Source organism: Macaca mulatta, chromosome 2, assembly GCF_049350105.2.
Source record: "Macaca mulatta isolate MMU2019108-1 chromosome 2, T2T-MMU8v2.0, whole genome shotgun sequence".
NCBI classification, from domain to species: Eukaryota; Metazoa; Chordata; class Mammalia; order Primates; family Cercopithecidae; genus Macaca; species Macaca mulatta.
The window spans coordinates 167,290,682-167,308,413 of NC_133407.1; the positions used below are offsets into that span (position 1 = coordinate 167,290,682).

Genomic DNA, 17,732 nt, shown 5'->3' on the forward strand with positions numbered 1-17,732 from the left:
GGCTTTTATTCTTAGACTCCACTGTCACGTTTCTCCTCAGTTTCCTTCTCCCATCTTTCAGGACATTCCCCACCCTCACTCCCCACCTCAATGGTTTCCCATCCTTCTCTGTCCCACTCCCCCCATTTGCAACTCTCTTTCCCACCTCCTTTTTCTTCTTTCCTCACTCCTTTCCCTCTCCTTTCCTGGACTCTTTCTCCTGTTCTCCCCTCTCTCCTGAACAGTACCTCTAAACTCCATTCCCCCTTCTTAAGGAAATCAGCCAGGCCTCAGATGGAGCTGTCGTCCTGACAACCCAAAGGCGCATCAGGCTTTCATTGAGGCTCGCTGCTGCTGAAGGGGGCAGTTGTGCAAAGCGAGGGGCCACGTCGAGGGGAGGGCAGAGGGGATGACGTGGAGGGGTTGTTGATAACCAGCAGGGTCGGGGGTTGGGGGGGAGGTGCTGAGCAGAGAGAGCGCCGGGGACTGGGAGAAACAGGAAAGGGAGGAGGGGGAGAGAGGCTCTGGGTTGCTGCTGCTTCTGCTGCTTCTGCTGCTGCTGCTGCTGCTGTGTGGCTGTTTCTGTACACTCACTGGCAGGCTTGGTGCCGGCTCCCTCGCCCGCCCGCCCGCCAGCCAGCCTGGGAAAGTGGGTTACAGAGCGAAGGAGCTCAGCTCAGACACTGGCAGAGGAGCATCCAGCCACAGAGAGACCAAACAAGAACCCCTTCCTTTGGCTTCCTCTTCAGCTCTTCCACGGGGCTTGCTATTTGCACTCTCTCTTTTGAAATTGTGCTGCTTTTACTTTTCACCCTTCTGCTTGGGTTTTATGAGGGCTTTGTTAAGTCTTAGAGGGAAAAGAGACTGAGCGAGGGAAAGAGAGAGGCAAAGTGGAAAGGACCATAAACTGGCAAAGCCCGCTCTGCGCTCGCTGTGGATGAAAGCCCCGTGTTGGTGAAGCCTCTCCTCGCGAGCAGCGCGCACCCCTCCAGAGCACCCCGCGGACCCGCACCTCGGCGTGGCCACCATGGTCGGGAGAGTTCAGCCGGATCGGAAACAGTTGCCGCTGGTCCTACTGAGATTGCTCTGCCTTCTTCCCACAGGACTGCCTGTTCGCAGCGTGGATTTTAACCGAGGCACGGACAACATCACCGTGAGGCAGGGGGACACAGCCATCCTCAGGTAGGGCTTTCGGGCAACTTTTCTGCTGCGCGCGTCTACGTGTGTGTGTGTGTGTGTGTGTGTGTGTGTGTGCGCGCGCCTGATCTCCTTGAACTCCGTGTGTGTGTGTGTGTGTGTGTGTGTGTGTGTGTGTGTGTGTATGTGTGTGTGTGTGCGCGCGCCTGATCTCCTTGAACTCCGGCTCCTGATGGTGCAGGTTTGTGGGGGGTGTGTGTGTGGTGTGTGTGTGTGTATGTGTGTGTGTCCCCGTTTTACTGACTGGTTGGCATTATAGCTAACCAAATTCAAGGGAATTCTGGTCCCTGTCAAGCAGCAGTGGTGTTGGTTAAGTGTTGTTCGGTTCTTAGGACCTTGTTTCTCTTACCAAGGAAGCCTAACTTCACCCATGACATTAGTGGCTTCTGGGCAGTATTCTTGCTATTGTTATTGCTGTTGCATTGCACTTGAGAGTTTTGTTGGGATTCCTTAATTCTGAAGAAAGGTTGTTGGATTATGGCTCTCAGAGAGTAGTACACAGTACTGCATTCTCCTTGCTCCTCCCGTGTGTGTGTGTGTGTGTGTGTGTGCATGCCAACACACACACACACACATCAAGGCTGTGTGTGAGGGTTTCTGATAGAAGACTTTCTGTACGGATCTTCTAATTGACATGGAGGGCAATAAATCAATCTTAGAACTTTGGTTGGTTACTGAGCCTTTTCTGGAATGTGGATATAAATCAACACAAGATATGAGGAGCAGAAAGAAAAGGAACTTGCCAAACTGCTGATATTTAGAGTAGGAGTGTTAAACACAGAGGTTGGGAAAGAATTAACCTGGCATACAATGGAGATTTCAAATTGATTATTGACTTCAAAGTGTTTTTTCTGTGCAGCTCTGCCAAACTCTAAAATAATTTGAGATTGAAATTTGGAAAGGAAGAGTCCCAGGTCCTTGGGAGTTTGACCCCTATCAGGTACTGGGAGCTAGAGAGACTCAAGTGAGACCTAGTCATATTTTTATTTCTAAAATGCTCCAAGGTTATTTTTTGTGCTTCTCTTCTCTCTTCCTCCTCTCTACCAACTGTACCTACCCCTTATTCTTTTTTCTAGCTTTCCTTGAATTTCTGGCAGATGCTAACAAAAAGAAAGAAAGAACCACTCTCCTTGGAGATCTTTTAAAATCTCATTTCCTCCAAATAAAATGACCCAGTGTCAGTCTGTCTATCTAGCTAATATTGCTTGTTGTGGCAATAAAAACACAGTATACGATAGAAAATAAACCTCTAATCTGTGTGCAAGGAGCTGATAGTGCATAAACCCTGGGGCATCAGGGAGCAGTTCTCTAGCAGAGCTGCCGACAGCAGCAAAGTTTTCTTTCTTTTTCTCAGAAATAAATTTGGTTGGCTGTCACAGTGTCCTGCTTTGGGAGCTCTAGCCTTGTTAGAGAGGAAAGTGTGCGTTGTGTGCCGTGCATTGCGTGTGTGTGTGTTTTGTGGGTATGTGTTTCTCCAGATTGTAAAAAGTGAGAAAATGCTAATGTGTAAGCACTCCTTTCTTCATTTCCTGAGCATTGGTGATTATGAATCCCAAAGATCCTACTATCCAAAGCAGATTTTCCCTTCTAGCTCTTCAGCCTTATAAACCTGCATGTGTGATTTATCCACATGGAGTAGTAAGATTTATAGAGTAATTTATCTGTTTGCAAAGGGATTCGGACATGGTGCAGAAAATGTTTTTGCAAACACAAAAGCATGCCATTTCGATTGCTAACATTCATAATCCATAACATCATTAACCCTTTAATGGTGAAGCACTCTATATGAATGTATGCTATCCCTAGAAATTTTGTTCACTGGTTACAAGATTGAATATGAGAAAAATGAATAACTTGAATGTATACGTTTTTTATTTCAGTGTCCTTGAGCTTTGTAAGGTCTTTCTAAGTTAGCATCTCCTATACCTTAAACTATAGTTGTCTAAGAGTTAGATAAGTATAGAAATGTTAATTCAGAAGAATAAAAATATTCTTATACTTTTGTACAGAGGCAATCTCACCGTATACATATCTATGGATGATACATATGTGCTTTTGTATGTCTATGGTGCAATAGAAACAGAGTTTTAAATGTTACACTTTAGCAGACATTACAGTGTGGAAATAGGGACTATGAGAGAAAAAATAAACACAGAACCACTTATTCTCTGGGAAAGAAACGATAGACAAACAGAGCATGCAAATAAGTCGCCTGTGAAACACCATTTCTTTTCCAGACCTCACCTTACATGCCCTCTTTTTTGTTTCCTTGCCTTGGACAAGGGTTTATTTTGGGGTTGCTGGAGCTTCATCCGAATTAACTGTGGAGAGAATTCCCTTTGTTTTCTTAGCTGACCTTCTTCTCAATCTCTTTAAATCCAGTAAGCTTTGTGGGTCAGTTTCCTGGTGAAGAATGGTGCTCTTGCTTTCTGTTTATAAGGCCAGACAGGGAAAGGCGTGTTTTCACTTTATTTGTGACATTTTACTGGGTGCATGAGCTTTCAGGGGAGGAAAGGAAGGAGACCTCGATTCATTGGAAGCCACAGTAGATGTTTGGCACTGAGAAAGTGAAATGGCTAGGAGAAAAAAAATAATTCTCTTAGTGAGTCTGTGGCCCTGAATAATCTGAGACGGCAACAGGAGACAAGAGAGGTTTGTAATTCCGGTGATCCAGTGACAGGAGTTCAGCTGTCTGTCCTCAAAACACTTACCTTCACTGACTTAAAGTTTTCTGTGAAACAAGAGTTTCTTTTGGAGATTGATGCTCATTTTTATATAATTATGATCTTTAGTGTAATTATGCATCAGATAGGAGAGTGCACACTAGTCTTCAGGTCTTGCCCTGCAATTTCTATCATTTTGAAAATAATAAAAACGATATAATTATGGTGACAAAACTGGAGGGAAAGAGAGATAGCCTCCTGTATATATACCTAACTCAATTATTTTCTAGAGGAGATGACAGATCTGTATGAGAAATTATATAAAGAACTAAAGATAACCACAATACCAACTTCTTCTATCCCAGGGACAAAGAATCAAAGTGTGATTCATAAAGTAGTGGCAGCAGCACAGCAGCCTTGGAGGTCCTCCCTAAATAGAATAACCAGAATCTGCATTTATATTTGTGTGCACAGGAAAGAATGAGACATGCTTATCCACAGGACTTCAGTCATGAAGATGCCTCAGGTGCTTTACTAAACAGAGTCTACCTGCCTCATTACCAGCTCCCACAGGAGGAAGAGTTCAATTACTGGATAAGTTTCTAATACTGTTTCTTCCCTCTCTACCGTCATACCCATAGAGATTCACCTCCTGCTTACTATTGGCAGGTTGAGACTATGTATTAATAGTTCTCTTACAAGTCAAAGAATAGTGGAAATAGAGGGTATTTCAAACCAACCTTTAAAATGTCATTTTTAGTAGTCCTACTGACCATATTTTCAATGTGAGTGGAAGATTTCTGGAAAGATGATAATAAAATATTTGACCACAAAGAATCATGCTAGTTTCATAATACATTATATTGTCACATATCTATTCATAAGGCAACTTTGTAAGACACACATACACATGTGTATCTGGATATAAAACAAGTGGACATGTGATAAAATACAGGGATTTCACACTTGTGATTTTAAATATTCTAAATTCAAGGTAATAAAATTTTATTTACTTCATAATTCTGATCCTATTTGATGTTTACAGGATATTATAATACTTTTAATGTTAATAACATTGTTCCCAGTTAAATGTCAGCATACCTAGCAAGTATTAAAGATTCCCAAGGAAACTAAGCATCTAAATGCAGAATAGCTAATATTCAGTTTTTTTCAAATTTGGGGTCTTTAATTCCCTGTTTGTTTCTACACCAAGGGGGGAAAAGAAGAAACAACAAAAGAAGATGTGATTCTTTGATAGTAAAATGTGAAGATCTTGTTCAAATTTCTGTTTATCTTCTGTAAGTCATCTGGAATGCCAATATTCACTAAGAAAGTGTCAACACTCAAATTCTTGACACGATACGTGATTTTCTATGACTTACAATTCACTATTTGAAACAAACTGTGGGCATGGGCCTACTGGGTAAGTTTGTGACCATCATGACGTTTTCTTTTTCTGTAGTTAAATCACTAAATGTAATCAAAATTTGATGGTTAGCCCTGATACTTTAAGGATCATGCATTGCCGATAAATCCTTTATCAGATATACTTAGTAGATAATGGAGTATAGCATACTATATGTCATCTAGGAATATGGCATATTATATACATTTTGTTAAAGAATATTTATGTACCTGTGAACTTTATCATTTGTTGTCATTTATGGCCTGAGAAACACAGTGGGCAGATCTCGTAAGAAAATGGCAAATTGTGGCCATTTGTTTTTCTGTAAGTATGGGACATATAAGTGCGTCTATACACACATGCAATACACAAGAGATTTTTATTTTATGTGGTTTGACTTGAAATGACATATCTGTAGAATTGTGGAAAGAACCAAAGGTGACTAACTCATCCACTAAGTCACTGGTGAGGGTTAAATGTTTGTGTTTCTCAAAGCTGATTCCACATAACAGCAAACTCAGGCCAAAAAGGATTAGTGCTTTTTACTGTGGTCTCTGAGAGTGCCAAATACAAAGGGCTGTGACTCACCTGATAGGAGGTTGCGTGAATATCCTTGTCCCTCTCCCTGTCATCATCTGAGCCTCAGAGATATCCCTTCTCCAGGGCATGATTTAGAGCTTATAGCCATTGGCCCTGTTTTTCTCTAATGTCCTGCCTGTTAGTTTGTACGACTCAGAAGATCTGGGCTCTGAATTTGGATCTATACTTGCATGCTATAACTTTAAGCAAGTCTCTTGAATACTTTGAGCTTCAGTTTGATTTACAAAATGCTAAAACTATCGGCTGGGTGCGGTGGCTCACGCCTGTAATCCCAGCACTTAGGGAGGCTGAGGCCAGGGAATCACAAGGTCAAGAGATTGAGACCATCCTGGCCAACATGGTGAAAACCCATCTCTACTAAAACTACAAAAATTAGGTGGGCATGGTGGTGCGCACCTGCAGTCCCAGCTGCTTGGGAGACTGAGAAAGGAGAATTGCTTGAACCCGTGGGGCAGAGGTTGCAGTGAGCCAAGATCGTGCCACTGCACTCCAGCCTGGTGACAAAGCGAGACTCCAACTCAAAAATAAATAAATAAATAAAAATGCTGAAACTATCTATTTTAGTTACCCTACAGGGTTGTTTTAAGATGCTCACAGGAGGTAAGGTAGAAGTTTCTTGAACTGTAAAGTGCTACACAAATATAAACAATCAATGGCTTTTCAACCACATACAGCCAGTTATTTAGACTTCAGGGAATTCTTTTTTGTTTTCTTTTTTTTTAGGCCAGTGTGTCTCAAATTTCAGTGTGTATGTAAAGTATGTGGAGGGCTTGCTATAGCAGATTGCTTGACCTCCATCGCTGGAGTTTTTGAGTCTACAGGTCCCTGGTAAGTCTGAGAATTTGCATTTCTCACAAGTTCTCAGCTGATGCGGATACTACAGGATACTACAAGTGTGATCCACAGATGGGCATCTTAAGTATCACATAGTTGCCTGTTACAAAAACAAAATCTCAGGACCTGTGCTGGAGGGACTAAATCAAAGTCCACATTTTAACAAGACTAGCGATTCGCCAGCACACTGATGTTGGAGAAGCACTGCATTAGATAGTTCACAGCCATGGGAGTACAGTACTGTCAGCTGCGGAACTTTTAAAAATTACTGATGCCACATATACTCTCCTCTCAGAAATTTCTGATGTGGTTTGTTTGGGGAAGGGACTGGGCACAGGTTGTTGTTCTTTTGTTTTTTAATGATTCTACTATGTACATAGAGGTAAAAACCAGTACCTCACTGGATAAGGAATCTCTTTTACAAATCATTTTCAGGGCAGCACTAAATAGACATCAGTAAAAAAGCTGAAGTCACGTTGTACCATTTGAGAAGTATGTCAGTAGCTAAAGATGAACAAATTCAAACAGGAGAGAGGAAATAGACCACCATAAACCCATTTGTTTGTTACACAATTTCATCATTATAAGGCCATGGAAAATGGGGTGACTTTCTTTAATATGAATCAGATTTACATAATTTCTATCGAAATAACATAAAGCTTCTTCTGTGCTGTCTCATTTGAGTTAGACAAGATACAGAACTGTTCTAAGTTGTTTTTTTGTTGCTTCTAATGCTATCACTAAGGGAGAAAAGAGACAGTATTTAGACAAGGAACATGGCTTCTGTGCTAACATATTCAAGCATGGTAAATTCTGTGCGCTTATATATATGAATATGTGATTTGCTAAATAATTGTATTTGTATAATTCATCTCAATTTTATATATTGATTTCTCTTTAGTTAAAACTTATAGATAAGCCTGTGTCACAGATAAAAGACTTTTCATAAAGGATATAATAAGTTCAAAATGGTCAAGAAGTAGTCAGAAGACCAACCTCTAAATAGCATGAAAGACTCTAATCTATTAAATAAAGGTAACTGACAACTATTTTTGCCTACTATACAAACTATTTTTATGATCAAATGATATCTGTATCAAAGTATTTTATAAACTATGTAATGGTGTAAACTATAAGCTCTTAAGACTATAGTCATATTTACAGCAGGATATAACTTTTAGAAAATTTTAAAAATGTAAGAAAACAAGATTTGTATTATTATTTCTATGCTACACATAGGCCAGTTGCACTACAATGTTTTTATTATTTTGTTTCAATTCCTTTAAAGTCACAGGTATCTTATGATATAGTTGAGTTTCTTATCAAGAGTGCAGGGCAAGTAGCCTTTTTTTTTTTTTTTGGTAGTTACCTGTAATTAAAACTTAACCTCCAGTTAATGTGTGATTAACCTTTACATAATAAACCCTTTACTTCGGGTTTTGTTAATTACTGTAGGGAAACTTCATAGAAATATAGAATAGGAAAGGTCTTGGAGATTAGGCGGTCCACCATCTCATTTTAAAGTGAGGTAACTGAGAAGAGAAAAATTTAGCTCATTGTCCAAAAACTTGAGAGATCAATTGAGAATTAGAACTCATGTATTTTAATTTTCATTTCACAGTACCACCTGAGATTACCTTTTTGGTTTTCATTTTATCTGATGAAATGCCATTTTTATTATACATAAATGTATGCTTAAAAATGTCTTTCTCTCCTCTTCCTTCCTCTCTTCTTCTCTCCTCTCCCCTTCCCTTCTCTCCCCTTCTCCTCCCTCCAACTCGTCCCTCTTCCCTTCTCTCCTCCCTTCTCCTCTCTCCTTCCTCTCCCCTTTTCCCTCTCTCTCCTCCCTGTAAATCAAATCTGCATTTACCTGTGGAGGATCATCCAGTTAGTGTTGGTCAAGGAGGATTTGTTTCAAGGAAATGTCCCATCTTTCACATGTCTACCATCTGTCTATACCGCATGAGTTTTCCTTCCTCCACTTGAAGCTACCGGCTTATTGGTTTTTATTATTTTTTTCTATAAATTATTGGAATACAGGTGATATTTGGTTATATGAGTAAGTTCTTTAGTGGTGATTTGTGAGATCCTAGTGCACCCATTACCCGAGCAGCATACAGTGCGCCGTATTTGTTGTCTTTTATTCCTTGCCCCCCTTCCACTCTTGCCCCAAGTCCCCAAAGTCTATTGTATCATTCTTATGCCTTTGTGTCCTCATAGCTTAGCTCCCACATATCAGTGAAAATATATGATGTTTGGTTTTACATTCCTGAGTTACTTCATTTAGAATAATAGTCTCCAATGTCATCCAGGTCATTGCAAATGCTGTTAATTCCTTCCTTTTTATGGCTGAGTTTTTTATAGATAGATAGATAGATAGATAGATAGATAGATAGATAGATAGATAGATAGATAGATTCCACACTTTATCACTTTACCCACTTGTTGATTGATGGGCATTTGGGTTGGCCTCACAGATTTTGCAGTTGTGAATTGTGCTGCTATAAACATGCGTGTGCAAGTATCTTTTTCGAATAATGACTTCTTTTCCTCTGGGTAGATATCCAGTGATGGGATTGCTGGATCAAATGGTAGTTCTACTTTTAGTTGTTTAAGGAATCTCCACACTGTTTTCCATAGTGGCTGTACTAGTCAACATTCCCACCAGCAGTGTAGAAGTGTTCTCTGATCACCGCATCCACGCCAGCATCTATTGTGTTTTGATTCTTTGATTATGGCCATTCTTGGAGGAGTAAGGTGGTATCACATTGTAGTTTGATTTTCATTAGTGATGTTGAGCATTCTTTCATATGTTTGTTGGCCATTCGTATATCTTCTTTTGAGAATTGTCTATTTGTGTCCTTAGCCCACTTTTTGATGGGATTTTTTTCTTAATGATTTGTTTGAGGTGGTTGTAGATTCTGGATATTAGTCCTTTGTCAGATGTATGGATTGTGAAGATTTTCTCTCAGTCTGTGGGTTGTCTGTTTACTCTGCTGACTGTTCCTTTTGCTGTGCAAAACCTCTGTGGTTTAATTAGGTCCCAACTATTTATCTTTGTTTTTATTGCAATTGCTTTTGGGTTTTGGGTCATAAAATCCTTGCCTAAGCCAATGTCTAGAAAGGTTTTTCCAATGTTATCCTCTAGAATTTTTGTAGTTTCAGGTCTTAAGTTTAAGTCCTTAATCCATCTTGAGTTGATTTTTGTATAAGTTGAGAGATGAAGATCCAGTTTCATTTGCCTACATGTGGCTAGCTGATTATCCCAGCACCATTTGTTGAAAAGGGTGTCCTTTCCCCACTTTATGTTTTTGTTTGCTTTGTCGAAGATCATTCCTAAAGCTGTTTTCACATTTGGTAGAACCTCTACAAGGATCCCTTGGTTCTCACAACTCCGGCCCCCTTTTAAGAAAATGCCTTTTTTCTTGTTTCTGGTACCTCTGCCTGTTACTCAGTCTTCTCATCTGAATTTGACCCTTTCTCTCAGTTACTACAACCGAATTTCTAAACCTGCTGCCTTCTTATTGTTATTTATGAACTTCTGCCTGATTAGGATGGCTGTAGATATTCTTTGAACATCCTCAAGAGGTTCTCTACTCATTAGACTCCCTGTAGATTTATTATTTAAAATCCTTTGTGGAAGGCAGAACTTTTTTTCCCCCAGTAGATACAAAATTTGCCTTGGGCTAACAATGAAGCTGATGGTGGCCAGTTAAGAGGAACTGAGTATAGATCCAGCTCTGGCTCCTGAGTAGTGAGGCAGTGTGCAAAAAGCCCTCTTGCAGGTGTCTAGTGGTTTCTGGTGTGGCACGCAGGACAAGATCTCTTGAGCTTTTCTGAGCAGTGAGAGGTGGGGCCAGAGACATCCAACAAGGTCTTATCAAGAGAAGGACAAAGCACAATAAGGAGAAACAACAGGCCAGCACCCCCTAGTTAGTCCCACAGGGAGGCAGGCAGGGGTGACACGGAGGTTGTCAGCTGGTAGTGAAGACTCAGTTACAAGCCCCAGGAGTTCAGGAAAGGAACAGAGTCCTTGGGACAAGAGCTGATTTGAACTTGAGTCCTCAGGAATTAGGGACTTAGACCTGAGCACATTACCAAGATGGGTAACCTGGTTAAGGAGTAAAAGAGAGGGACCCAGTTTTTAGAGCTGAAGCTCTGTATCAAAGCTATGGTAACCCAGGGATGACTTGAAGGTTAATCTCAAAGCGTGGAGCTCCATCTTTTCAAACTCTTACTGTATAATCTCAGATCATAAAACCTGGTCTAGCTCTGTGGGGAGAAGATGGAGACAAAGGTCTGACATTAAGTAAGAACTGAACTAGTGCTTCTTCCTGCCTTATTTAAGTTTACCAGATCACATCTTCAGTCTACTTAGAACTTCTAGACTTCATGAAATTGGCAGAATGAAGGACCGGAGATGGCCTATGCAAGACCTGTGGTTTTCCAGTATTAGTCTAAATGTGTCACTCGATCCTTCCAAGAACATCCACCATAAAGTCAAAGCCCCGGCCGGGCGCAGTGGCTCACACCTGTAATTCCAGCATTTTGGGAGGCCGAGGCTGATGGATCACGAGGTTAAGAGATCGAGACCATCCTGGCCAACGTGGTGAAACCCCGTCTCTACTAAAAATACAAAAATTAGGTGGGTGTGGTGGCACGTGCCTGTAGTCCCATCTACTCAGGAGGCTGAAGCAGGAGAATTGCTTGAACCTGGGAGGCAGAGGTTGCAGTGAGCCGAGATCGTGCCACTGCACTCCAGCCTAGCAACAGAGTGAGACTCCTCCTTCTCCTTCTAACCCTCAGTCCTCCAAACATCTTTACTAGGTTACCTCTTTGCTCCTCCTTCAAGACTTAAGACTCAGTTCTGGTGCTGTCTCGTTCAGGAAATCCTCCTTAATTCTCCCAAGCTAAGCTAAGTATCCTGTTTATTATCACTGCTAGCCTCCCTGAATCCTTTAAACTTTGCATTTACTACATGTCTTAAAAACATCTTGTTTACTTGTGTCTTGCCTCAAATATAGGCATCTCATTTACTTTACCTTTTCATCCCAGAATTTAGCTCAGTACCCTTGAATGCTCAAATAAATATTTGCCTACTGAATTGAACAGAGAAAGATGGTTGTACTATAAATCAAGCTGACTAAAGTTGATTTATAAAAGAGGAAACACATTAGAAGAATATCAGACTGAAGGAAGATATTTTGATGAAGTCAGCCACCACTGAAGAAATTGTGGATGTGGGGTTGAAGAGGGTCCAGTCGTAAAATCAGAGATAGATAATTCTCTGATTATTGGTAGGGTAAAAAGGTTTGGTTAGAAATACCTTCAAAATTTCCCATTGCGGTCATTCTTTTCAGAATTGTTTTTTAGAAAATGAGTAGGGCAAATGGGGGTATTTTGGGAAGGATCCCAAAGTTTCAATGTTACAGACATAGGGACCTAGATAAAGCACGCCCTTTTCTTAGGTAAAATAGTAGTTTCTGACAGAACAAGGATTCACTCAATGGCCCTGAAGTGAGATATCTGTGAAGAGGTCAGTATCCTGGGTAGCTCTGAGAAGAAGGAATCTACCTTCCTGGAGTGCTAGATGGCTTTCTCCCTCTACAGGTGACTGAATTTTCAGGAATTAAATAGGGGATTTGGGAATTACTTAAATAGCGGGATTGTGCGCAACAGGTGTATTCATCTCCATCGATCCATTCTAGTTTCTTTTGAAATGAGGCAATGTGCATATCACTTACATATATTTGACTAAAAGTGGTTATTAACACTGATAGTGATGTTTACCTGGGCATGGCATCTTAAAGCTCATTATGCATTCCTGGAAAAATTAAAACTGGAATGTTCAGTGGAATTTGTAATAATCCCAAATTTCCTTCTGTATATCTTTCCCTCATGCACAAGGGTATTATTTATGTGAGATTGGAGGGAAATGAATAAGCCTGAGGAAACATGCAACCTAGCTTTCCATAAAATAATGCATTACTGTTTATTTTATTGTAATTGTCTAATGATGCATTTCTATATTGAATCTCTATAATTTGCCTAAAATTAATTCTATCCTTTCTAAAGTTGTACTTTAGTTATGGTACTATTTGCCACCCTATCATACCAGAAACAAAATATTAAAAAAAAGAAAGTGATGCAGCCTAACACTAAGTCACGCATAGTAAGTATCTACATGTGAAAACACTGACTGGGAAACATAATTGGTTTCCTGACTTCTGATTGTTTTGTGTCATCACACACACCTCACTCTAGCATATGTGTATTAGGGCTGTTCATTTTATGAGACGTAAGCCACATATGGTTGCCAATTTCAGCTGGTGTTTGTTTTGAGATAATTAAAGATCGCTGTCACCTTCTACATGTTCATGATGTAATTGTATAAGCATATCTAAAGATCAGCGTTCTATATTGCTGAATCATTAACTTAGCAGGAGAATGGATTTTTTTGTTTGTCTCTCTTTCTGACCTCTGTTCTATCTCTTTGGGCACTAATATGATGCACTGATCATCACCACAACAATAAACTGCTTGAAGTCTACAAGATATTACTTGATTGGATAAACCTCTAGATTGGGCATGAAAAAATTTAGCCTTTAGTTTTGCAAAAACCATTAACTGTGTAAAGTTAGAAATTAGCTTCCATTGTTCCAACTCCTACTTGGTCTTGTGAAGTGGCTTTATGTTTTTGAATATAGCTGCATTCACAAGAAGAAGAAATGCAAGAAGTTATAAATAGAATGATGATAACCACAATTTTTTTAAAACTCCTATATTATAAATGTCATAATATAGAAAACTTTAAAAATATGTTTACATTGATGCTTTAATTCTTGCATAAACATAAAACAGAACTCAAAATCTAATTCTTCTAAAAATAAGAGTACAAAAATTTGTATCATGAATATACTTGATCTATATAGTGTAGCTGTGTTTGAGTACAAGACCTTAACTTTATTTTTATGTTTATTTTTGTATATGTTTATAATTATATATAAAAAAGTAAAAGCATAAATGTGCTTTTTATATGTACATAAAATTTACATACACAAAATATGGACATGAATATTACTTTGAACTTGGGTCATGTCATACTTTAATAGGAACATAATTAATTTGATGCATCGATCATACAGAAAACCAAAGTTTTAAAGGTATCAAGCATGTAAACAGATACAGTATATAAGAGGTATCACACAATAGCTACCTTAATTTGTTTTGATTAATATGTTTTATTTTTAATTAATCATGCAAGGTGCTAAGATTACATTGTAAGGGGAGTCAAACAATGTTTTTTGCTTCTATTAGATCTTGGTGATCATATAGTTCATAAAAAATGAAAGGAAATCTAACTCTTTTTCTATTTGCTATTATAGGACAAAAATTAATGCTGCCTTAGCTAAAGGAGAAATAACTGCATTTTTAAAAAATATAATTTAATTCTTTGAATTTATGATTCCAATTCCATACTAAATTTCTATTTTCTTTCAAAGTCACAAAGAGATCTAATGATTTGTTAATGAGCATGCTTGATGAAGATGACGGAGTGTCCACTGGAAGAGAAGAATAATGTTTACCAAGTGAAATTCTCAAAATTATGCTATTATACCCTTTGCAATTTTTAAAATTCAGGGCATACGAAGATGTGATTGGAATAATATAAACAAGTTCAGCTGTAAGACTGATATGCTTTATATCCAGGGCACTAAAATAACTTGAGAGCATAATTATACAAATACTATTACTAACATTAGAAAATCTATAGAAAATAGAAACAGTTTCATAATGGTGACATAAAATATTGTCCTAATTATAACTACAAGGGAAAATCATATTAAATCACTCTACCCACCAAAAGCCTACGTGCTAGAATGTAGTGTTAAATAGATTTGGAAAAGAAAGCAGTGATCACTAGAAGCCAACATGTGTTCTCTGGGAACAAACCATAGCATGGCAAATAGATATTTTTTTTAATGAGCAAATGTAATTCCAGGCTGTTGGATCAAGGAAATGCCATTTACTTTGGGTATCTGTACTTCCACAGGTTTCTAATAGACTTGTTAATATATTATGGGTCAAAAATGAGCTAGATTTTTTTTCTCAAACAATTATGCCAAAAAAATACAGATTGATAGTGGTAGAGGTCTCTCTCATTCTGTCTCAGGCCAGGATTAACACTTGGATAAAACCATAGGAAGTAAACTTTCCATTATGTGTATGAGACAAAGATAAGGGGATAGCTGAGGTATTTGTTGATGGAATTAAAAGGTAAATATGGTTGAAAACTATAGGGAAGAAAATTTTAGCTAATGTTAAAAAAAAGTTGTTTATGTATATTCGTGATTATACCAAATCTCATTCAAAAAAGAAGAAAAGGAAGACGAATAACAGAAAGAAATAAAAATATGGTAGTTTATAATTTAAATAGAACATAATTAAATAAGCAAATCTAGTTGAATGACATAAAAATGACCATTCAAATGGCATAGTAGAAATAACACAGCTTCTGGGCCAGAAGACCTAGCTCTAAGTATCCCCCTATCAATTACCAGCTCTGCAAACATTGATAAATTATTTATCCCTACTAGGCCTCTGGTTCTTTATTTATAAAATAAAAATTATAATAATGATATTAAACTTCTCACCTAAGAAGATCATTATATGAAGGAATTAGAAGTATCTACAATTATATTTAGGCATGTATTTGGATATAGGTGTATTTATTTTGTAAATGTCAGTTTCTCTTCGGCCAAATGGAATGGCTTTCCTTTTAAGGAACTCTATTTTCATCTATTTTAGTATTTAAGCAGACCTCTATTAGGAAATGGTATTAAAATGAAAACAAAAATAAAAACACCTTTATGGAGTAGAAGATTGAAATGAGTGATTTCTCAGGTCTCTGCTAGTACTTACATTTCATCACTAGGGGATATTCTGAATTCCCTCTCTAGTTTATTTTGGAGGCGTTTTTTATGAAATTCTATTATTTGTTTATGAAGAATTTCATTTAGAAATATGTTCTCTAATAATTTTCAGTGTGTTTTAATATTCATGCCTCTATTATTTTCTTCCCATTGGAGAATTTGCAAACATGTCAAGAGAGAGGGACTGGATATCATTAAGATTAAAGATCTATTTAGGCCTTTCATCTTTCTAGGTAGAGCAATATCAAGACAAACCTGGTCTCAGAAAGTTACTTTTAACGTCAGTCAGCTTCATAGAAATGCATAAGATTAATCAGGTCAAATGCTGATCTCATCTCTTACGTCTTCTAATTCCCTCTATTACTTCGCCACACATGTTGATATAATTTTGCCTCACGTCTACACTGTGGTTTTAATTCCCACTGTATATCACATCTCTAACTGAACATTTTGCTACCATCTGAATTAGGAAATTATGAAAACAGGGTTTCTTATATTAACCATGAAATCTTTACCCTTTGTCAACCTCTTGGTTAATATGACTCGAACTGTTTACTCCCCCAAAGAGTAAAACATGATGTCATCTGCAAATCCATGCCTCATATTGGCTTTCTTCCTACTCCAAGGCCTGTGTTATCCCAGACCTTGAACCTCTGCAATTTTGGCTCCCTCTGAACCATGCCAGCACACAGCCGTCTCCCTAGATATTTGATGTAATCCTTCTCTCTACTGATTCCCACAGTATCATCAAAGATGATCTCCAGTAGAATGTGGTGGCAGTGGTCGTATGTAGACACCATTTGCCTATAAGTAAATCCGTTATTTCTAAATTGAGAAATGCTTTGTTTGTGTCACTTCTTTATTTTTCATATCAAGTGCACTCATCAGCAATAATGAAGCAAAATAATTTGCATTTCTGGCTTTCTGTTCTTATAGTTTAAAAAAATCCTTTTCTTCCACAAAATATGAGGTCAACCATCAAATGAAGGTCATCTGTCAATTATTTTACTGAATGTATCTCCACCTCTTGCTGAACCCAATTTCTTTCACCAACACCAGTATTTTGCCTTGTTAGTATTTGTATGCATGGTTCATTATTTTATCTCTTTTTGTAAAGTGACTTTAATTTACCTAAAAGTGCAACTGTTAAAACTTATAAACAGCAATTATCAGAGTATGACACCAGTCTCTTTCCTGTGGAGCTGACATGTACTTGGCTAATTACCTCATCATTGCCTTAGCAGTATTTACAGTGAAAGAAGCATTTATGCACAGCTTTGTCTGTGGAGCCAGGCAACTGTTAAATATATAATATAGCATTTTGGGTAACAGTTTTGAAATAGCTCAGAAATCCCAAACAAAGAAAACTGAGGACTTACAAAAAGTGAAAAGATAGAGAGCGTTTAGGAACCAACAGATTAGGGAAGGATCAGGTATCAGGATTTCAGTAAAACACTAATACCCCCATCCCGAAGTTAGTTATCTGTGTGTAAAGCTGAAAATATTCCCAAGAATGTTACAAATTCCCAGTGGAAAAATCTATGGATATTAAAATAAAAATGGGGCTTCTTAAAGGTAATAGCAAGGGATCCTAAGAATTATCTAATAAAGTCCTAAATATGTCAGAGTTCGTTTCTTGAAAATAAAGTACAGTTTCACTCAATTTTAGTCCCAAGAGAAAAGCTTTAAACAGTCAGTTCCCAAACCATAGGCTCCTGGGGAGCTCCAGGATTGGTACAAAGGTTCCAAACTTCCAAATACTCTCTAAGCATTATATGTAGACATTACATACCTCAAACATAAATGAATTATTCTTTTTTGAGTCTGTGTAGTCTCTTTTATAATGGAAAAATGCATTTTTTTCCAAATACATGATAGGTTTCTTAAAAAGTGGACATTTCCTTAGTTATAAACAGTTAAGAAAATTAATTTGATGACAAAAGATCTGTCACCAGGCTGGAGTGCAGTGGCGCAATCTCAGCTTACTGTAACTGCCGCCTCCCAGGTTCAAGCAATTCTCCTGCCTCAGCCTCCCGAGTAGCTGGGACTACAGGCACTTACCACTACGCCCAGCTAATTTTTGTATTTTTAGTAGAGACGAGGTTTCACCGTGTTGGGGGG

The 17,732-nt window shown here is 38.3% G+C and overlaps 1 protein-coding gene across 1 annotated transcript in view; it reads left to right on the forward strand.

Annotated features, from left to right (window-relative positions):
• Window positions 1-652: 652 nt before the first annotated feature.
• The window catches only part of LSAMP (limbic system associated membrane protein), a 649,962-nt gene continuing 632,882 nt past the window's right edge, over window positions 653-17,732 (forward strand). The window contains exon 1 of the mRNA XM_015129946.3: window positions 653-1,161. Coding sequence (XP_014985432.1) covers window positions 1,007-1,161 — 155 coding nt within the window. The 5' untranslated portion in view covers window positions 653-1,006. The remainder of the gene's footprint in view (window positions 1,162-17,732) is intronic.